Source organism: Leucopleurus acutus (genome assembly GCF_964270905.1).
Source record: "Leucopleurus acutus genome assembly, chromosome: 2".
Classification (NCBI taxonomy): Eukaryota; Metazoa; Chordata; class Mammalia; order Artiodactyla; family Delphinidae; genus Leucopleurus; species Leucopleurus acutus.
Genome location: NC_139143.1, coordinates 140,070,972 through 140,094,349, shown reverse-complemented (window position 1 = coordinate 140,094,349; position 23,378 = coordinate 140,070,972). Strand labels below are relative to the sequence as shown.

Here is a 23,378-nt window from a genome sequence, read left to right as displayed (position 1 = left end):
ACAGCTATAGAGGAACCATGTATTTACTAGGAAACAGGCACACAATGCAAATTTTGGTCACCATATAATGGCCCCTCAGTCTTAGCACTTGAGTTTGAAAAAGAATTTAAGATAACTTGCATTCACAGTCCTTGCAAGATAACCCTATAATTCAAAACCAATAGAGCAACTATGTTGTAGAAAACAAACAAAACTATAAACAAGCTAGACCTAACAGGCATCTACAGAATACACCACTAAGCAAAAGCAGAATACATATGCTTCTCAAGCACACACAGGAAATTCTCCAAGACAAACTATATAATAAGCTATAGAACAAAATACAATAAATTCAAAGGGATTCAAATCATATAAAATATGTTTTCCAAGAACAATTGAATTAAGCTATAAATCAATAACAGAAGAAAATTTGAGAAATTCATAAGCATGTGGAAGTTAAACAGCACACTTCTGAATAACCAATGGATCAAAGAGGTAACAAGGGAAATTTTAAAACATTTAAGATATAGGAAAATGCAAAATCCCCAAACATATGATATATCACTAAAGAAGTTCTCAGAGGGAAATTTATAGCTGTGAATGTTTATATTACAAAAAAAGAAAGATCTCAAATCAGTAACTTAAGCTTACATCTTAAGAAACCAGAAAAAGAAGAGAAAACTAAACCCAAAGCAAGCATTAGAAAGGATACCAAGGGAATGTAAATTGATACAGTCACTATGGAGGTTCCTTGAAAAACTGAAAATAGAATTACCATATGATCCAGCAATCCCACTACTGGGCAAATACCCTGAGAAAACCATAATTCAAAAAGAGTCATGTACCACAATGTTCATTGCAGCTCTATTTACAATAGCTAGGACATGGAAGCAACCTAAGTGTCCATCAACAGATGAATGGATAAAGAAGATGTGGCACATATATACAATGGAATATTACTCAGCCATAAAAAGAAACGAAATTGAGTTTGTAGTGAGGTGGATGGATCTAGAGTCTGTCATACAGAGTGAAGTAAGTCAGAAAGAGAAAAAAAAGTACTGTATGCTAACACATATATATGGAATCCAAAACAAAACAAAACAAAAAAATGGTTCTGAAGAACCTAGGGGCAGGACAGGAATAAAGACACAGACTTAGAGAATGGACTTGAGGACACAAGGAGGGGGAAGGGTAAGCTGGGACGAAGTGAGAGAGTGGCATGGACATATATACACTACCAAATGTAAAACAGATAGCTAGTGGGAAGCAGCTGCATAGCACAAGGAGATTAGCTCGGTGCTTTGTGTCCACCTAGAGGGGTGGGATAGGGAGGGTGGGAGGGAGATGCAAGAGGGAGGAGATATGGGGATATACAGCTGATTCATTTTGTTATACAGCAGAAACTAACACACCACTGTAAAGCAATACTCCAGTAATGATGTTAAAAAAAAAGAAAGAATACCAAAAAAAGACAACAGCTAAGTGGAAATAAATGAAATAGAAACTAGGAACACAATAGAAAAATAATCAATGAAACCAAAAACTGATTCTTCAAAAAGATAAAATTTTTCAAACTTTAGTTAAACTAATGAAGAAAAAAATACATAGACAGGGGACTTCCCTGGTGGTGCAGTGGTTAAGAATCCACCTGCCAATACAGGGGATACGGGTTCAAGCCCTCGTCCAGGAAGATCCCATATGCCGCGGAGCAACTAAGCCCATGCGCCACAACTACTGAGCCTGCATGCCACAACTACTGAAGCCTGCGTGCCTAGAGCCTGTGCTCCACAACAAAAGAAGTCACCACAATGAGAAGCCCGCACACTGCAACAAAGAGTAGCCCCTGCTTGCCACAACTACAGAAAGCCCTTGCACAGCAACGAAGACCCCATGCAGCCAAAAATAAATAAATTTATTAAAAAACAAATACATAGACAGGACTCAAATTACTAAAATCATCACTACAGCAGACCTTAGAGAGAAAAAGGATTATACTACAATACTATGAATAACTGTAAGTCAACAGTTAGATAACAATTAGATAATTTAGATGAAATGAACACATTTCTAGAAAGATACACAGTACTGAAACTGACTCAAGATGAGAGAGAAAATATGAATAGATGTATAACAAGAGATATAATTAGTAATGAAAATACTTACCACAAAGAAAAGACCAAGCCAAGGTGGCTTCACTAGTGAATTCTTCCAAACTTTCAATGAAAAATTAATACCAATTGTTTACAAATTCTTCCAAAAACCAGAAGGAAAAAATCACAACTCATTTTCAATGAGGCCAGTATTACCCTGATACCAATACCAGACAGAGATATTACAAGGAAGAAAAACTACAGACCAACATCCCTTAGGAATATAGAAGCAAAAAATACTAAACAAAATACTAGGAAACAGACTAACAACACATAAAAAAAAATTATATACCATGACCAAGTGAGACTTCTCCCAGAAGTGTAAGATTAGTTTAACATCCAAAACCAATCAATTAATGCAATACAGCATACTAAAAGACTACAGGGCAAAAAACCATACAAATCATCTCAGTAAACTCAAAGAATGCATTTTACAAAATCCAATATCCTTCCATGACAAAACCACTCAAAAAGTTAGAAATAGAAGGGAACTTCCTCAAACTACTACATTACATCTATGAAAAACCTATAGCAAACATCATACTTGATAGTGAAAGACTGAATGCCTTCCCCCTAAGGTCAGGAACAAGATGAGGATATCCACTCTTGCCATTTTTTTTAATACTGTACAGGAGGTTCTAGTCAAGATAATTAGAAAAGAAAAATAAATAAAGACATCCAGATGGGGAAAAAAAAAAGTAAACCTATTTTCATTTGCAGATGACATGATCTTATACATGGAAAATCCTAAAGAATCCAGAAAAGAAAAAAAAATTAGAATTAATAAACACATTCAAAAAGGTTTCAAAGTACAAGATCAATATTCAGAAGCCAATTGTATTCTATCACTAAAAATGAACATTAGGAAAATGAAATTAAGAAAACAATCCATTTAAAATAGCATCAAAAACCAATAAAATACTGGGATGCACATTTAACAAGAGAGGGGCAAGACTTGTACACTGAAAACTACAAAAGATTGTTTAAATAAATTTTTAAGATCTAAATAAATGGAAAAACATTCCACGGATTGGAAGACTTAATATTGTTATGAGGGCAACACTCCACAAATTGATCTACCAAATCAATGTAATTCCTATCAAAATTCCAGCTGCCTTTGTGCAGAAATTATCACCTGACCCTAAACTTCTTATGAAAATGCAAGAGCTCAAAATAGTCAAAATAATCTTGAAAAAAATTGGAGGACCCACTATTCCCAATTTCAAAACTTACTGCAAAGCTAAAATAATAAAGATAGTATAGTACTAGCATAAGCATATATATCAATGGAACAGAACTGAGAGTCCAGAAATAAAACCATATATCGACGGTCAATTTGATTTTCAACAAGAGTGCCAAGACCATTCAATAGGGAAAGAATAGCCTTTTCAACAAATGGTGTTGGGACAACTAGATATCTACATAAAAAGAATGAAGTTGGACCCTTACCTCTTACCATGTACAAAAATTAACTCAAAATGGACTATATACCCAGATGTAACAACATGTGTGAACCTTTCAAACATTATGCTAAGTGAAAGAAGCTACTCACAAAAGATTACACATTGTATAATTCTATTAATATGAAATGTCCGGCATAGACAAATCCATACAGACTAAATAAATTACAGTTTGGTTAGGTTTGGGGACTTGAGGAGAAGCGTGACCACTAAGGAGTATGAAAGTTCCAAAATTAGATTGTGGTGACATTCGCTGAACCTTACGAATATAACAAAAAACATTGAATTATACATCTTAAATGGGCAAACTGTACGTATGTGAATTACATCTCAATAAACCCGTTAAAGGAAAAAAAGAAAACCCTTTTAATGTCTCACTACATTGCAAAGCTTACAAATAAAACAAGACTATATAAGAAAAAGAAAAGAATTATACATGTAGAAATATTTTATATAAAACATTCTCACCTCCAGTGCTTATTTCTACCTCTGTAGAATCTCTTTCCAAACTCCCAGCACTGCTAACAATATTCATTAAATGGATTGCAGTCCAAGCAAAAGGCATGCGATACTTCCCAAGTCTTTGGCAAAACTGATCAGCTTGACTTTTCAGCTTCTCCAATTTTTCCTTATTCTGCAAAACAAAACTTTATACATTATATGATTACGTTCAAAGAAATGAATTAAAGGCTATTTCATAATATATAAAGGAAAATATAAAGGTTAAGAATTCTCAATTCTCAGCAAAGATGGAAAAACAATCTGTACCTTTCAGAGATCAATTAACAGTATATTATCTTTACTAAGCAACCTCAACCAGTTCTACAAATGTATGTGAAAGTCTTTAAAATTTCTGTTTGTGATGATCTTATGTTGGGAGAAAAGAAAGGACAGCAAGAGTCAAACATGTTTATGTACTGAAAGTACTATTTTATGAAAGGAAACATAACCTAGACAACAGGTTCTAGACACGAACTGCCAACCACAAAATATTCTAGGTTATGACTTATTAAATTTTATTTTTCTAAAAAAGATGGAAGCAGTTGGGCCATTCTGACATAATCACTAACTTATGACAACTATGAGGTGGGACTGGGGGGTCACAAATAAACCAACAATAAATAAGCCCAGAGCTGTAATAAAAGAAGCAAACAAAAAAAGTATGACAAGAGGACTAAACCCTGGAAAAAGACCAATGATCCAAATAGCACGTGCTTATCTGGAAGACATCCTGAGGCTGGCTCAACTTTTAGGCTATCCTTGAAACAAACACTAAGGTGGCCTGCAATAGCCAACCAATGGTCCAAGGGTGAAAACCTACACTAAAATCTCTCACATACTATTTCCATATAGGATATTGGTAAGGTATACTCAAATGGCAGTGTCCTACCTTAGGACTCAGGACTGAGAAAAGATGAAGAAATAGCTAAATGGTAGGGCTGTTTACTGCTATATCTATTATACCTTCAAAATAGGTTCTTGCTTTAAGAGTACTTAAAGAGAATTAAGGACCCTTATCAAGCATGTGAATATGTAAGAGAAGAGTGAAATAAGCTGCAATTATACACCTATGAACTTCATATAACAGAGCAATTTAATTTGTAAAATGACGACCTGGGGAAAGCCAGAATAGTTTAACCCTAATTTCAACCAGATATCCAGGAATCAGAGAATATCATGTGCTCAGATGTACCCATGTTAGCAGAAAACGCTCAATTCTTGTTCCAAATCTCAGAAAAATAAAAAGCAAAACATTTTCTACATTGTGGTGATTTGTTCAGTACTCCTCAAGCACACCTCTTCTGGCTGTTTGACATATTAAATCATGTGTTCAAAGATCCAAAAATCACCTGCTATGCTTTTTTTTTTTTTTTGGCTGCATTGGGTCTTTGTTGCTGCGCACAGGCTTTCTCTAGTTGCGGCGAGCGGGGACTACTCTTCGTTGTGGTGCAGTGGCTTCTCTTGTTGCAGAGCACGGGCTCTAGGCGCACGGGCTTCAGTAGTTGCAGCACGCAGGCTCAGTAGTTGAGGCTCGCAGGCTCTAGAGCACAGGCTCAGTAGTCGTGGCACGTGGGCTTAGCTGCTCCACAGCATGTAGGATCTTCCCAGACCAGGGCTCGAACCCGTGTCCCCTGCATTGGCAGGCGGATTCTTAACCACTGCGCCACCAGGGAAGTCCTCACCTGTTATTCTTATAACTAACTCAGGGTATCTGGAATTTGGTACCGATTGTTCACCTATTATTTTTGCTTTATAAGTTTATCCAAATTCTAGAAATTAGTTATCTGATGGCTAATCTGATGGCTAATTATCTGCAGCTAGACAGAGGCCCAGAATACTACTGCTTTGCTAGAAAAAGTTCCATCAAAATCACTATTTTGCAAACACAGGAAATTTTTTATTATTTAGGAATTAAACTGAACTAATTTGATTCTTTAGGAATCCATTAGCTTGGGGTGAGGGAGATTTTAAAGAATAGCATAGCACATGACTCAAGCTAGGTACTGAAGGAAATAAAGAAAATGGGTAGGCCAAGAGAAAAAAATGAACTAGTAGTAAAATTCTTTAATATGCTCTGTATAGTATTCTCCCAAGTTATAATTTCAGAGATTAGAGGTTGTTTAGGGTTGGGTTTGGGGATCTGAGGAGAATGGAAAGTGACTGCTAATGACTATGAAAGTGGCAGAAATAAGAGGCATGACATTCTACCTTGGTGGCATCTGCTTCTTTGAAAATCATATATGGTTCTGCACACTCTCCAATGTCCCCTTGCTGTAGCACTTTTTCTAGCTGTCAAAGACAAAAAGAGTAAAGATTAATTAAGCTTAAAAATAAAAGCAATCAGCCTGGAATGTAAGGATGGTTCAAAATACAAAAATCAATCAACATAATACACCACATTAACAAAATAACAGAAAATAAACACATGACCATCTTAACTGATGCAGGAAAAAGAACTGGACAATTCAACACCCTTTCATGATAGAAAAACTCAATGAACTTAGAAAAGAAGAAAGCTACCTCAATATAATAAAGACCATATATGAAAAGTCCACATTTAACATCATATTCAATGCTGAAAAACCAAAAGCTTTTCCTCTAGAATGAGGAACAGGATAAGGATGTTCACTTTTGCCAATTCTATTCAACAAAGTACTGGAAGTCTGAGCCAGAGCAATTTGACAACACAAAGAAACAAAAACATCCAAATTGAAAAGGAAGAAGTTAAATTATCTCTATTCACAGACAACATGATCTCTTATATAGAAAACTCTAATATTCCACACACACACACACACAAAAACTTGTTAGAACTAATAAATTCAGCAGAGTTGCAGGATACAAAATCAACGCACAAAAAATCAGTTGCATTTCTATACCCGAGCAATGAGCAATTCAAAAAGGAAATTAAGAAAAAAATTCCATTTACAATAATATCAAAAAGAATAAAATACTGAGGAATTAACCAAAAAGGTGAAAGATCTGTAATCTGAAAACTATAAATAGTTAGATTTTCTACAAGGGTGCCAAGACTATTCAATGGGGAAAGAACAGTTTTTTCAACAAATGATATTAAAAGAAACCTGAATATCCAAATGCAAAAGAATAAAGTTGAGCCCTTACATTATATTATATACAAAAATTAACTCAAAATGGATCAAACACCTAAACATAAATCTAAAATTATTAAACTCTTAGAAGAAAAAATAAAGGAAAAGCTTCCTGTGATTGGATTTGGTAATGTATTCTTGGATTTGACACAAAAAAAAGCAAAGGCAACAAAAGTAAAAATAGTTAAATTGGATTACATCAAAATTTAAAACTTTTGTATATGACAGAACACAATCAACAGGGTGAAAGGCAACCCACAGAATGAGAGAAAATATTTGCAAATCATATAACTGATAAGGAGTTCATATCCAAATCAGATAAAGAAATCCTACAACTCAACAACAAAACAACAAATAATCTGATTTTTAAATGGGCAAAGAACTTGAATAGACATTTCTCCAAAGAAGCCATACAAACGTCTAAGAAGCATATAAAAAGACACTCAACATCACTAATCATTAGGGAAATGCAAATCAAAACCACAATGAGATATCACCTTACACCCATCAGGATGGCCACAATTAAATAAACAAACAAACAAATAACAAGCATTGGCAAGGATATGGAAAACTGGAACCCCTGTGTGCTTTTTATGGTGTAAAATCGTAATCTGCTGTAGAAGACAGTACAGAGGTTCCTCAAAAAGTTAAAAATAGAATTATCATGTGATTCAGAAAACCTATTTCTGGGTATATATTCAATAGAATTGAAAGCAGGGACTCAAACAGATATTCACACACCCATGTTCATAGCAGCATTATTCACAATAGCCAAAAGGTAGAGGCAATTCAAGTGTCCATCAAAAAATGAGTAAACAAAACATGAGTATACACATACACATGGAATATTATTCAGCCTTAAAAGGAAGAAAATTCTGAAACATGCTACGACCTGGATGAACCTTGAAGACATTACACCAAGGGAAATAAGCCTGTCACAAAAAGACAAATACTGTATTATTCCATTCAAATGAGGTATCTAGAATAGACAAATTCATAGAAACAAAAAGCAAAATGCTGGTTGGCAGGGGCTGGGGAGAAGGGGAAATGAAGAGCTGCTACTTAATGTGTATAGAGGTTAAGGTTTTGTTGGCAAGACAAAATTTTCTAAAGATTGCTCGCATGATAATCTGAATATACTTAATTCTGAACTGTACACATAAAAACGATTAAGATGGTAAATTTTATGTTATGTGTATTTTACCTCAATTAAAACTATTAATAAAAGCAATCAGTCTTAAAAGTCATCTCCATTTAATATAACATCAAAGTACAAAATTACAATTAAAAAAGACAACTCACAAATATTAAGTGGCCAATACAATTCTACTTATCATTTTTCTCCAAAATGTCTCACTTTACCCCTATAAAATTTTTAATGTTTTAGGAAAAGAAATATAAATAAAATAGGATAAAAGTCCAGAAACCAAATGAAGTATATGCAAGAATTTAGCACATAATAAAGTTGATACTTCAAATTAGTGAATGGAGGATACATAAAGCGCTCTTACAAATTAATAAATTATTAATACAATAATTGATAAAATAAAAACAATCCAATGAAATGAAGATTACACAACTGTATTTTTTTCACTTAAAACTTATGTATCCTATACACTTAAAATTTGTGCTTTTTATGTATACAAACAAGCTAAAAATGAGCTTACTATTTGAATAAGCACTACACAAAACAGAATATCCAAATGGCCAATAATTCTTAGACATCAGGGAATTATAAATTAAAGCCAAACTGACATACCCCTGCAAATACACCAGAAATAAAATACATAATAAAATAAAATTAATGAAATTGAAATGTAAAATACAATAAAACCTGATGATATCAAGTGTTAAGAAGGAAATGGAGCAAATAAAATTCTCAAGCACTGCCGATGAGACTGAAACTTGGACTAACCATGTCAGAAAACTGGTTCTTTCTACTAAAACTGAAGCTATAAATACACTATGATCCAGTAATTCAACATCTACCTATATACTCAATAGAAATGCAAAAATCATATATAAGAACGTTTACAGGGCTTCCCTGGTGGCGCAGTGGTTGAGAGTCTGCCTGCCGATGCAGGGGTCACGAGTTCGTGCCCCGGTCCAGGAAGATCCCACATGCCGCGGAGCGGCTGGGCCCGTGAGCCATGGCCGCTGAGCCTGCACGTCTGGAGCCTGTGCTCCGCAACGGGAGAGGCCAGAACAGTGAGAGGCCCGCATACCACAAAAAAAAAAAAAATGTTTACAGCAGCATTACTTACAATCTAGCCAAAAGCTAGAAATAACCCCAATGTCCATCGACTATTAGAATGGCCAAACTGTGATATGCATATAACAAGATACTATGCAGGGTGAAAAACAACCAACTATTGCTACATGCAAAAATGATGAATCATATAATTCTTTAGAATGTCAGACACAAGAATATATATGATTCCTTTTCTATGAAGAAAAAGAGGTTAAACTAATCCATGGTGATAAGTCAGCATAGTAGGAAGGGGCCAAAGAAGGCTGTTGAGTAATGTTCTATACCTTGATCTGGATGTTGGTTACATAACTGAGTTAAGTATGTAAAAATTAAAGAAAGTGTACACCTTGTGCATGTTACTAACTATAAATAAAAATTTATAAAGAAAAGATAACCGAATTTCTATACACCGGTGATGAAAGAAATTCTGTATATAATTTAAAATGAAAAATTTTAAATGATAACATTTAGAACAGGGTCAAAAATATCAAATTACCAGGAAGATATAGGAGAAAAGACCTAAAAACATACTGTGCTCATTGACCTGAGAACTCAACAGTTTAAAGACGTCAGCTTTTCCAAATTGATCAGTATATTTAATGCAATCTCAGTTAACATCTCAACAAGTTCTTTCTTGAGAGAGAGTGTGCCTGCATTACGGCAGCACGGAGGGACTGACAAGCAAAACTTTATACAAAAATGTAAAGGGTCAAAAACATCCAGCCTCTCTCACCTCCTCACTTCCAAGATGACCAAGAAAAGAAGGAACAACGGTCATGCCAAAAAGGGCCACGGCCACGTGTAGCCTGTTTGCTACACCAACTGTGCCCGATGCTCGCGCAAGGACAAGGCCATTAAGAAGCTCATCATTCAGAACATAGTAGAGGCCTAAGCCGTCAGGGACATTTCTGAAGCAAGTGTTTTCGATGCCTATGTGCTTTCCAAGCTGTGTGTGAAACTACATTACTGCATGAGTTGTGCCATTCACAGCAAGGTAGTCAGGAATACTTCTCGGGAAGCCCAGAAGGACCGAACACCTCCACCCTGATTTAGACCTGCAGGTGCTGCCCCACGACTTCCACCAAAGCCCACGTAAGGAGCTAAGTCCTTAAAGACTGAAGAAATACTATTCTCTGAAAAGACAATAAAATGGAAATCATACTTTATTAAAAAAAAAAAGAAAAAGAAAAAGGAACATCCAAGGCAATCGTGAAGAATAAAGCTAGAAAAAAATATACTGTTTTTTATAAACTACAATGATTTTTTTTTTTTGGCTGACTTGGGTCTTCGTTGCTGCGCGCAGGCTTTCTCTAATTGCGGTGAGCAGGGGCTACTCTTTGTTGCGGTGCACAGGCTTCTCACTGTGGTGGCTTCTCTTGTTGCAGAGCACGGGCTCTAGGTGCATGGGCTTCAGTAGTTGCAGCACACAGGCTCAGTAGTTGTGGCATGTGGGCTCTAGGGTGTGCAAGCTTCAGTTGTTGTGGCACGTGGGCTCAGTAGTTGTGGCTCGTGGGCACTAGAGTGAAGACTCGGTAGTTGTGGTACACCGGCTTAGTTGATCTGCGGCATGTGGGAGCTTCCCGGACCAGGGATCGAACCTGTGTCTCCTGCATTGGCAGGCGGATTCTTAACCACTACGCCACCAGGGAAGTCTCTAAACTACTATAATTAAAACAGTGTGGTACTAGTGCCAATTAAAGACAAACAGGCCAGTTGAACCAAAAAAGATTCTAGGAAAAAAATCTCATACATATGAACACTTGATTTATGACATGGAATACTTTGTAAAAGCAGTAGGAGAAAAAAGCAGTCTTTTCAATAAATAGTGCTGGGTCATTTGGTTATCCATATGTGGGGGGGATTAATCTTCATCTCAACTTCACTCCAAACTATATGTGTAAGGTGAAACAATTACTCTTACCAGGGATCACTTAAGAGAATATATTTTTGAATTTGAGGGAGGCAAAAATTTCATACATAAAACACAAAATACCATAGCCATAAAGAAAAAGGTTGATAAATTAGACAACATGTAAGCTATAAACTTTGATTTAGCAAAGGATAACATTCTGTGAGAAAGCAAGCACAGAGTGGCAAACACATGTATACTCATGTACCAAAAGACTTGTTAAAGAATGTACATAGAAGCTTTATTCATAATAACCAACTGAAAACCAGATATACTTTAGGGGGGAAAAAAAAACCCTATGGTCTACCATGGTCTATCTATTCATCTAAGCAGGATAAATAAACTGTGCTATAATCAGACAATGAAGTAAAACATGATGATAAAAATAAAAGAACTGCTGCTGTACATAATATAGAGGATTCTCACAGAAATTATATTGAGTTGAAACAAGCCAGGCACAAAAGACTACATATTGTATGACTGTGCTCAGATGAAATTCAAGAAGAGGAAAAGCTAAATAATGGTGATTTAAGTTGGAATACTAGTCATCTGGTGGAACAGAGGGGATAGTCACTAGAAAGACAAACAAAAGAACTCTCCAGGGTGAGGGGGTGATGGAAATACTGTATGGCTTGAGCTTAGTCATGATTACACAGAAAAATACATAGTAAGAGTTCATCGCTCTGTTTACACCACATTTGTAAACTATACAGGTCTTATTATAGGTATTTCATATGTCAGTTTTTTAAAAAACTGGTAAGTGTGACTAACTGAAACTCTTATTCACCCCTCGTGGGGAATGCAACTATCACAGATACTCTGGAAACCAATATGGCAGCATCTACCAAAGCTGACATATAAATATCCTATGACTCTTCACCCTTCCTTTACCCCCTCACTGCTATATGACACTGCAATTCCTCCAAATAAAGAGGTCAGGTATATATCACAACTCCTAGAGTTTGTATTATCATGTGACCTGTTTTGGCCAATAAAATGTTAGCTGGTGTGATGTGACCAAATGCTAGAAAAGTGTCTCTGCAACTGGGTCTGCTCTCTGGCACTTATGCAATCACCATGAGAATACGCCAGTCTAGCCTGCCAGAAAAGAGACATACAAAGAACAGCTCTAACTAAACCAAGTGACGCCCAGCCAACCTACAGACACTTGGAAGGAGCACAACTACCTAACAGAGTTCAACCTATATTGGCTGACCACACAGACAACTCAGATGCATGAACTAAAAAATGCTTATTGTTGTATGCCACTGGGATTTTGTCTTTTTGTTCTTGTAGAGCAATAACTAACTAATACACAGATCAAGGGGATTTTTCTCTCAAAAGACAAAAACATCCTGCTGGACTATGATTTAAGAAAACCTCCTAAATACATTTTCTTTAAAGTCTGTAAAACACTTTAACTTGTATATATTTTTGAAATTACGTAAAAGTTTTTTTCTATGTATATACAACCATTTATGTGTGTATAGGTGTGTGTGTATATATTTTACACAATTGGGACCATATGGTATGAACAGTCTCATTTTTAAGCAGCCAGCATTCCAATCACCATCTCTATCTTTCCAGTTCATTCCCTCAGATATGTTCTATTTTATGAAAACTTACTATTTTCCCATGTAAAATAACTGTGTATACACATTTATCAATTGTATTAATATCTAGAACTTTTAAGTGAGTTTCTGAAGACCACTGCTGCTAAATCTTTGCTTGTAAGATTGTTCATTGTAACTAAGAGTTATTTTAACCTGAATTCATAGAAATCTGTCCACAAATTAGGACATTATTCCTGTGGGTAAATAAAATTCATTTCATGACAATCCACTTTATAACCTTATTATAAAATTCATTACCTTTTTATGATAATTTTATATAAATACAGATAAAATGATTAAAGAATATATTTTAGGCTATTCTCAAGTTAAGGTAAATTATTCTTAAGTTACCCTAAACTAAGTGGCTTAGTAATATTCAGATTTTAGAATCTGTCATCCTTATTCTTCTTTTTTTTTTTTTTTTTGTGGTACGCGGGCCTCTCACTATTGTGGCCTCTCCCATTGTGGAGCACAGGCTCCAGACGCACAGGCTCAGCGGCCATGGCTCACGGGCCCAGCCACTCCACGGCATGTGGGATCTTCCCGGACTGGGGTATGAACCCGTGTCCCCTGCATCAGCAGGCGGACTCTCAACCACTGCGCCACCAGGGAGGCCCTGTAATCCTTATTCTTAATTGGCTGACAGTCAAATCATAATGCTCTGTGATCTCAATGATTTAGATTTTAGTATTTATATATTTAGGAGCTGAGTGATAAAATCATAGTATAGTTCCTATGATGCTTAATTTTATATGCCAACATGGCTAGGTTATCAAACACCAATCTAGATGTTGCTATGAAGGTATATTTTAGAGGTGATTAACTTTTAAATCAGTAGACTTTGAGTAGAGCAGATTACCCTCCATAATGTGGGTGGGACTCATTCAGTTAGTTGAAGACTTGAAGAACAAAGACTAAGGTTTCTCAAAGAAGGATTCTCAAGACTGTAACACAGCAATCCTGCCTGAGTTCTGGTCTGCTGCCCTGTGGAATTGACTTAAGACTACAACACCACCCCTTACCTGGATTTCCAGCCTGCGCTACACATTTCAAACCTGTCAGCCCCCACAATCACATGAGCCACTTCCTTAAAATCAATCTCTCTCTCTCTCTCTCTCTCTCTCTGTGCGTGCGTGCGTGTGTGTGTGTGTGTGTGTGTGTGTGTGTGTGTGTGTATCTCCCTCCTACTGATCTATTTCTCCAGAGAACCCTAATAAAGCTCCCCACTCGAGAAAAATTTAGGTAGCACCTACAGTATAGTCTAATATTGTGTTAAGAAATATTAAGATGAAAAAATAGGTTAAAGATAAAACCTTTACCCTTAAAAAGCTTGCAATGTTGATAGGGACACAAGTATACAGACACAACACAAATAAACAAATATATTTAACATTATTCTCACCTTTATTACAAGAAAAACATCTTGGGAAGGATAAGTGATAGAAAAAATAGCTGATCGTGCCAGGGTGGTAATGGCAGCAGGTGGTACATGTGGACGTAATAATCCTTTCATCTGCTCAGAATTAAGGTCAAAATAAAAGTTTTCTGAAATCTAAAAAGCATATTCATATATTAAATTTAAAACCTGTGTATTTTATAAAAACTCACAAAAATCATACACAGTCTTAAAATATTACAGATATTAGACGATTATACTAACATACAGTTTACCATATATTTCACTGACTGATCTTTACATGTCTATATCAAAGCAAAAAAAATATAATGCAAAAAACATATTCTAAAGAACCATATCTCACGCTCCTTTAATTAGAAATTTAAATTCTAATAAAGTATACATAGAAATTATTATTGAGATGAATTACCCCAAACTGAGTCTTTAAAACAATCACATGAATGACATCTCAGAAGATTTGATTTAGCAAATACAGTCTGCTAAATCAAATAAAGTTGCTGGAATACAGTTCCACTATAGAAATCCATAATATGTTGACAGCAGAAGTCACTAAAGGCATTTTAAGTTTCTTCTACACATTAGGCTTAGAATACTGAAATGCTGTATGAGACAGCCCTCTGAAAAACTCCTAAGTGTAATAAAGATATAATGGCAAAACTAAGAGCACTACTTTAGACAAGAATATTTGAAATATATATAAATGATCTTTTAGCTAGTGAAATCTGAAAATTACACCAACAAAAATTCACTGTCACCATCATTGTAATCCTTTATACATCAGTTGCCTAAAATGGTTTTCTTGTATTTTTTCTATTTATTAAACTAAAAGAAAGTTGCTTCTGCTACTTGCTTTTGGAACTCTTTCAATGAAACAAAAACTAGGTCAACTGAACTATTTTATAGTAAGAAAATACTTTATGTCTTAAATTTCTACTTTCTTCTTAAAAAATCCATGTTTAATAATATTCTCAAAAAGTCATTATTTATCTTATAAAACACTTAAAAACAGGTTTCTGAACCTATGATTGTGACAAAAGACTAGGTTCAAATTATATAACCTTACCTTTTTCTTTTCCTTCACATCATATAAAGCCAAACTTGCAAAAATGGGTTCAATTTCAATCTCAAACCTTTAAGAAGGAAAAGGATGAAGCAGTTTAAAAATAAAGTTCATAGTTCAAGAGAAATTCTCATTCCAAAAATAAATTCTCTCAATACCTTGTACTTTTCTACATCTGTGCTACACCATCTATACTGCCCCTCTTCCTGAAACACACTTCTCCACGTATACCTTTCACAGTCTAAATCAACCATTACTACATACTTCAAAATCTTAAGAAAAAACAAAGCCTAACATGTAACAAATATAAAATCATCTCTAAGGAAAAAGATACTTTGTCTTTATATTCCTCAAGCCAAGAACAGTGTCTGATAAATACTACAGATTTCAGTGAATGTTTTTTCAAGTTTTAAGACTAGTTATGTAACTGAGGCAGAGTCATCTTCACCTAGCCAAAAATGCTCTCAAGCTCAGCTTCATAGGCAGGATGAAATGTTTAGTAGAATTTAAAACTATGTACAGAACATTACTTTTCAAAAGGACACAAACACAAGTATAAAATCTACCAGGATTTTGTTACACTTGTATTCAAAATATTACTCCAGAAAATAAAAGTTACATAGTAAACAAAATAAATACTCACTTGAGTGATAAACATTTTACAAGAAGTCTTTGACCAAAATGTTCTTTGGGCACCTCAGGAACACTAAGTCGTTCTATTGGTTCTTCCTACAAATTGACAAGCAACACCAAAATGAACATGCTTACCATATGTCAACCCTTTACAATTTATTTTTTAAGAACTTATTTTATTAATCTACTACTTTTAGTCTTCACAAGGGAACACAGAAAAGAATGGCCTATTTATCCTCAAACAGGAGTCATTACATCATAAGTGTGCTCAACTATATTTCATTTACAAAAAGCATAACTATGTTTCAATTAAGGTTTATTCCCTACATTATCATAATGCTACATACAATTCATACTCTCCAAACATCTATCTTAATAATCATTTGCTTCTTTATATCCAAATTATCTATACCTCATCTGGTGATGGATGCAAGGCAAAGAGTTCCTTATGACGGTTTGCTTTCCTTTGGTCATCATTCTGACGGTCTATTTCTTCATTTGGAGTTCGATCAAGTAAATTGGGAAGCAAAGCATCAGGAAGTGAATTTTTCAAGTCAAAAATACTGCAGGCCCAGCTACCCCTTGGAGTATCATCTATTGACATTGAACGTCTTTTAAGATCATCCTGTAATGTAAAACATTAATATTAATTAATGTTTAATTAATTAATAATTAATATTAATTTAAAAAATATTAATCAATGAATAAAAAACTATATTAAAATAACTTCTTATAGTCATTTAAAAATAAAAGTATTACTTGTTCATCCTGGTAGTTGTTGCCATCTGGAGCTTCATCGGATTCAAAGACCTGTTTTGGCAAACCTTTTTGCCTTTCTTTCTGTTTATCTAATGTATTAGGATTAAATCTTGTTCCCAGTTTATGATATCTATTCAAAATAAAATAAGGAAATATCAATTTTTGAAAATTTTTCACTTTTTCATCATCATTAAGTAATAAGCCAACTGTTCTCTGCATTATTTCTTTACATAATAAGAATATATTCTGGCAGTTTTGAGTGTATTTAACATTTAATCAGAGGTTTAAGAAAACTTCCATCCAGAGTTCCTTTAATCCAACTAGAGAGCATTTATGAGTTTCCAGAGGTAAATCATATTGTCCTTCCTTTTCATGACAATCATGTGGATATAATTTAAGTTGTACTTTCAATTCAGAGAATTGGTCAGTAAAAGGAAAGGATGGGAAGCCAGGTTAAAGAATAAAATGAGAGAGCAGAAAATATATCCTGCATTCATAACAATGTAAATTTTTAAAAGGCAAAAATATATAAAGCACTGAAGCTTAAAGTTCCAAATAGCCAAAAAAATTTTGCTATATCTCATTATGTATAAAAAATCTTAAACAACCTAAAGCTTCAGGCTTCTAAAATGAAAAAATAGGGACTTCCCTGGTGGCGCAGTGGTTAGGAATCCACCCACCAATGCAGGGGACATGGGTTCGATCCCTGGTCCAGGAAGATCCCACATGCTGCGGAGCAACTAAGACCATGCGCCTAGAGCCAGTGCTCCGCAACAAGAGAAGCCACGGCAATGAGAAGCCCACGCACCACAACAAAGAGTAGACCCCACTCGCCACAACTAGAGAAAGCCCGTGCGCAGCAACGAAGACGGAACACAGCCAAAAAAAAAAAAAAAGAGCCTGTAAAATGAAAGAATAGCAAGATCTACACCACTGTATACATATATTCTTAATTAACATGTATTGTTGTATAATATATATATTAGGCTAAGAACAACTCTTAAACTAATGTATATTTCTTTCCTAACAACCCAATGTCCAAGAATATTAGAGACACTATGATCAAAGAGCAACTACTGTGTCACACCTCATATAGTCAAACTGGGGGAAATTTTAACTGGAGCATAAACAATTATAATTACCAGAGGATGATATGGTTCTATCAGTCAATTTATGACATAGTAAAGAATCACACTTAATATGAATTATTCACATGTCTTGCTGCGAAAGGTACTGAAATAGCAGCTACATGATGCTCACATCATAGTATAATCACAAAATAAAAGAAAGCATTTTTCTCTGGAGTAACTAAAATAAAAATATGCAGTATAGTAACATGAAAGATATTACTCAGAAGCAGATATTTTAATCTCTCATGAAATGTTTAAAGTGCCTTAATTTGTGTAAAAATGCCTGTAAAGTGACAAAGTTTGAATTCAAACACAGGTCTGTTTAACTCTTTACACAATGTTGACTAAAGGCAAATAGACAAAACTTTGCAGCAAAAAACCATTACCAGATATTTTTGAAAGATACTAAACTGTTTTCTAGTCTTTGTACCTTTTTTCCTCAAGGGAAACATTTGTATTTTCCTTAAAGGACAGAATACACTGTTGCTTTTTTATATGAAAAAGGGTTTTTTTTTAAATAACATTTTATTATTACAGAATCAATCCATGCTCATTGTTGAAAATTTAAAAATACAGACTTGTAAAAATACAATCATTATATTTCTACTACTCAGAGTATCAGTGTTGAACTCCTAGTATTTAACTAACTGGATCTTTTCCTGGGCGTATGTATAATCATAAGTATATACATATACATAAGTATATACATACTTATAGTTTTTGTATTTTTTAATAAAAATGAGATAATGTGAAAAAAGTGCCTTAATTGAGAAACTAGATATCTAAGCTACTCTAATAAACCAGAATACTGTTGCATTCTTCCTCCTTTATGTCCTAAAAAACTGATAGTATGAAATTCAAGAGAGCTGAGAAGAATGACATGATTCATGATCAATACTCTTTTCTATATTATCATTCTGTTCCTGTAATCAGTTGCTATGATAAGGCTCTACATGATTACCCATCCAACACCATTTCTACGACTCTGTATCTTGGCATTCTCTCCCTCACTTATTCTGTTCCAGCCACACTGACCTCTCTGCTATTCCTTGAACATTCCCAGCATGCTTCCAATATGGAGCCTTTGCGTATACTGCTCTTGTCTCTGCCTAATACACTCTTCCCCCAGATATCCAAAGGGCTTACTCCTTAACTTCCTTCGTGTCTTCGCTCAAATTCATCTTATCAGAAAGGCCTCTTCCGATTAGTTATTCACAAAGTGGAATCACCTCTTCTTGGCTCTCCCTATCCCCCCATCCTACTTTTTTTCTCTACAAGACTTCCCTCTATTCTTCCCAACTATTATATATTTATCTGTGTTTGTTTAATGTCTATTGCCCTCAACCCCAAGTAGAACATAAGCTCCATGAGGGCACGGAGTTAGTTTTGTTGACTGCTGTATCATCACTGCTTAGTATAGTGCCTGGCACATACTAGCCTCTCAGTAAGTATGTCTTGCATGAATAAAGTACTTTCTATCCTTTTACCCTTCTGTGCTGAATTATGGAAAAATTTTTTGGTTTCATCTTATAACTTACTATTCCACTTTTCAGTCACATCTGCTCTGCCATTAAACCCATCTGCTGAGTTTTAAACATTTTTTTCACTGAACAAAATTTTCACTTCCAAAGATAACCAGTTGATTTTTTATATGGTTACCATAACGTTTTCACATCTCTTTGAGGATATTAGTTACACGTATGGGTCTTGATGTGTGTTCTGTTAACTATTTCCTAAATTGTAAGTTCTTTTATTTGTAGTTTAATAATTCTCTTTCAAGTGCACTGGTTTTAATCAAATGGTTGGCAAATCTAGGTTCTAATGCTCATTTTTTAATTTGTAAGCCCATATCTGTCTGAAAATACTGTATCTGCTTAGCCAAGCACATATCCAGCGGCTGTGGAGAAGAGGCACCTCATGCTTCCAGGCAGAGTCTGCCAGTCTTCTGGGTATGAGGGCTCCTTCTTATTCCAAGGTATGCCCACCCCAGGCACTATTGTATGAGCTCAAGCCCCTATAATTAGTCCTCTTAAAATAGGCAGATACCGGACTTCCCCGGTGGCGCAGTGGTTAAGAATCCGCCTGCCAATGCAGGGGACATGAGTTCGAGTCCTGGTCTGGGAAGATCCCACATGCCGCGGAGCAACTAAGCCCGTGCACCACAACTACTGAGCCTGCTCTTTAGAGCCCACGACCCACAACTACTGAGCCCGTGTGCTACAACTACTGAAGCCCACATGCCTAGAGCCTCTGCTCCACAACAAGAGAAGCCACCGCAATGAGAAGCCCGCACACCACAACGAAGAGTAGCCCCTGCTCGCCGCCACTGGAGAAAGCCCGGGCGCAGCAACGAAGATCCAACGCAGCCAGCCAATCAATCAATCAATAAATAAATAAATAGGCAGATACCTCTGCTCCCACTTCTATGCATAAAGAAGGGTATAAGAGGTTTCAAAGTAACCAAATGTCCAACATTTACCCCAGGTCCCCCTTCCACTGCCTGTATTCACTGAGCCTAAAGCTCTACTGAACCTTTTGCATGTATCTTAGATTATTCTGTGCTGTGGTTTTCTGTTGTGTTCCGGTCATACCTTTTATATTTCAGGGATACTTTAAAACTTCTAGTCTACCAAAAGTACCCCTTAGTCTTCCATTTACTACTGAAGGTAATAAATAATATCTAGTATAACAGAAAAAAATACAAGCATTAGAATCTGATGCCCCTAGGTTCTAATCCTAGCTATCCCACTTTTTGGCCATGGGACCTCAAAGAAGTTACCTAAGTACTCTGAGCCTGAGCTACCTTGTCTGTTGGAACCTTAAATGAGATGAGTGTAAAGTATCCAATAAAATGCCCAGCATATAGCAAATAACCATAAATGTTAACTATTGTACCCTCTTGGCTTATATCAAGGTCAGCAATCCCTTGATTAGAATTAAGTAGCAAGACGACTCCATGATTCTAAGGTTAATATATTTTACAACTAATCTATTTCTATTAAGATTTCTGATTACAGGTTTCCAACATACATGCATAAAGGTAAAAACTTTTGAGTTATCTGACAGAGGAAAGGTCTTCTTCAGTAATCTCTAAAATCTGGCTATTGAAATACTTATCAAAATTGTAAGTTCATAAAAACAGCTATTCTTTATAAAGGGTAGCAGATTGTATTTTTATTAGGTCACACTAAAACTAAAAAGTATGTCAGCAGTAACCCCAAGAGTGAAACACAGTGAAATAAGACAGTTGCCCACAACAGCAACAAAATAAGCAATGGATACATCACTGTTACTAGTACAATTTAGCACAGATAACTTCATTTCTCAAAACTGCAATGTCATAACAGAATTTTCCACTACTTCAGTAATTATACTTCCTTTAGAAAAATAAAATAAGGCTAAGAAGATTCAGTATGAAGACCCTTCTTCATTATGCAAATTAGCAAAGGAAGAATTATTTTATTTTATTTCTTAATCTGACTTGATATTTCAAACACCATCCATTAGAAACATAAATTTTGTGGTAAAACAAAACATTTTTACAACTACTAACTTGATTGGATATACAGGTCAAGGACCGTAAATATTCAGTTAGTTAATAAAAGGCAGAGACCTTTCAAACAGCTTGATCTAGAAAACTAGCTATTAAACTTAACCAATTCAATAAATTGGATTCTCTTTTAGAAATACAAATTATTCATCAATATTTACCCACGATTTCCCAAAAGAATTAGACTACAAATCATTATTTTATATTATTATTAGTTACTAATGATCTATGATAATATAGAAATACTATCCCCAAAAACGTATTATTTTATAAGGAAAGTAAGAGAAAGTAATTGTGGAACTCCTAAGGAAAAAATATCTATATGCAAAGGTTCTTCTTTTACTTTTTCAGCTATTTTTTAAATGAATTTTCAGGTCTCATAATTAGTATTAATCTACCTTAATCCATTTACAGATCCTACTCAGTATTTTTAAATGTCATAATGAATATATAACTTACTTTCTGATCACAATTGCCCAGTCTTCTGTATAACTTCTTATACAATCTCTAACATGTGGATCCATTTCACTATTTTAAAAAAGAAAATATATTTATAATTTAGACAGGAAAGCATTGATGTTTGTGAATTCTGCTGCTGCACTCTTGTTCATATAATAGGAAACAACACTACCACAAGAAATAGAATCTAAATAAAATAACGGAAGGTAGCCTTTTTATAGTTACACTAAAACCAGAAATAGGTAAATGTCTCCTTACCTTTCTTCAGGTACAGCTGAAACAAGGGTTCTACAGTCCCTAGGACTATAAACCACTTCAATATCATCTGGAGGGAATTCAATCAAATCCCTTAAAAGCCCAGAATCCACAGCTAAAGGATGAGTAATGAGGTAATCTTCCAAATCCACTGGATCCACTGCTTCAGTAAGGGGCACCTTTATAAACAGGGATGGATGTGAGAGGTGGGTATAAAGGAAGAGGTGGACACAAGAATTTTAAAACTTAAATAGATTCATTATTTTAAAAAAACGTAATTTTTCTCTTGCTATTTCTAAAATGTCAACAGATATTCAGCCAGATGAATTAAAGAAACCACAAAGTGTTGGGTCATACTCTCTCTGATTTTCTTGCTTCGATTCTGCCCATAACTCCCACATAAAAACAGTAAGATAACAGTTTTATAATACTATACAGTGACAAAATACTCACTGGAGGGATTCTTTTTTATAATTTGGAATTTTCATTGCTAAGTTTCTTAGTGGTGCTTTTACTTTATTTGTTGTTACTGTTATCCTAGTAAAAACGTACAACCATACTGCAGTGGGGGGAAAAATGGCCCTCCAAAAGATTGCCAAATCCCAATCCATGGACCTTATATGTGAAAATAAATAAAATATAAAATAAGAGTGTTTGAAGATATCATTAAGGATCTTAAAAGAGGGACATTATCCTGGATTATCTGAGTGGGTCCTAAATGCAATCATATATATCCTTATATGAAGATAAACAGAGATTTGGGCCACACCAAGAGGAAAGCCATATGAAGACACAGGAAAGAGAGATTTGAAGATTCTGGCCTTAAAGGTAGAAGTGATGTGCCACAAGCACCCACCAGAATCTGGAAGAGGCAAGAAAGTGATACTGAAGGGAGCCTCTGAAGAAAGTGCAACCTTGCCAAAACCTTGATTTCTGCCCGTTAATACTGATTCCAGACTTCTGGACTCCAGCACTGTGAAAGAATACACTTCTGTTGTTTTAAGCCACCCAGTTTGTGGTAATTTGTTACAGCACCCAAGGAGACTAATACACAGACCCTATTAAAAGTATTATTAGCAATAATAGGATATTTCTGGCATTCCTTAGCCAAGCTGAAATTATAGTTTTTGATAAGATACTCT

The 23,378-nt window shown here is 35.1% G+C and overlaps 1 protein-coding gene and 1 pseudogene across 6 annotated transcripts in view; one reads left to right on the top strand and one right to left on the bottom strand.

The window, feature by feature from the left end:
• DOCK7 (dedicator of cytokinesis 7) overlaps positions 1-23,378 on the bottom strand; it is a 210,501-nt gene that overhangs the window by 154,997 nt on the left and 32,126 nt on the right. For 3 of the 5 annotated variants that reach the window (XM_082834071.1, XM_082834067.1, XM_082834070.1), the window contains exons 3-11: positions 22,240-22,415; positions 21,982-22,050; positions 16,843-16,972; positions 16,496-16,708; positions 16,094-16,179; positions 15,454-15,520; positions 14,376-14,525; positions 6,299-6,379; positions 4,058-4,223 (exon numbers count right to left, since the gene is read on the bottom strand). In XM_082834071.1, coding sequence (XP_082690197.1) covers positions 4,058-4,223; positions 6,299-6,379; positions 14,376-14,525; positions 15,454-15,520; positions 16,094-16,179; positions 16,496-16,708; positions 16,843-16,972; positions 21,982-22,050; positions 22,240-22,415 — 1,138 coding nt within the window. Of the gene's footprint in view, positions 1-4,057; positions 4,237-6,298; positions 6,637-14,375; positions 14,526-15,453; positions 15,521-16,093; positions 16,180-16,495; positions 16,709-16,842; positions 16,973-21,981; positions 22,051-22,239; positions 22,416-23,378 lie in introns of those variants that run through there. The other 2 variants (XM_082834068.1, XM_082834069.1) reach the window with 2 other exon arrangements.
• On the top strand, positions 10,200-10,978 carry LOC309958316 (small ribosomal subunit protein eS26-like; annotated as a pseudogene). The gene has a single exon. The product of its transcript is annotated as a small ribosomal subunit protein eS26-like (transcript).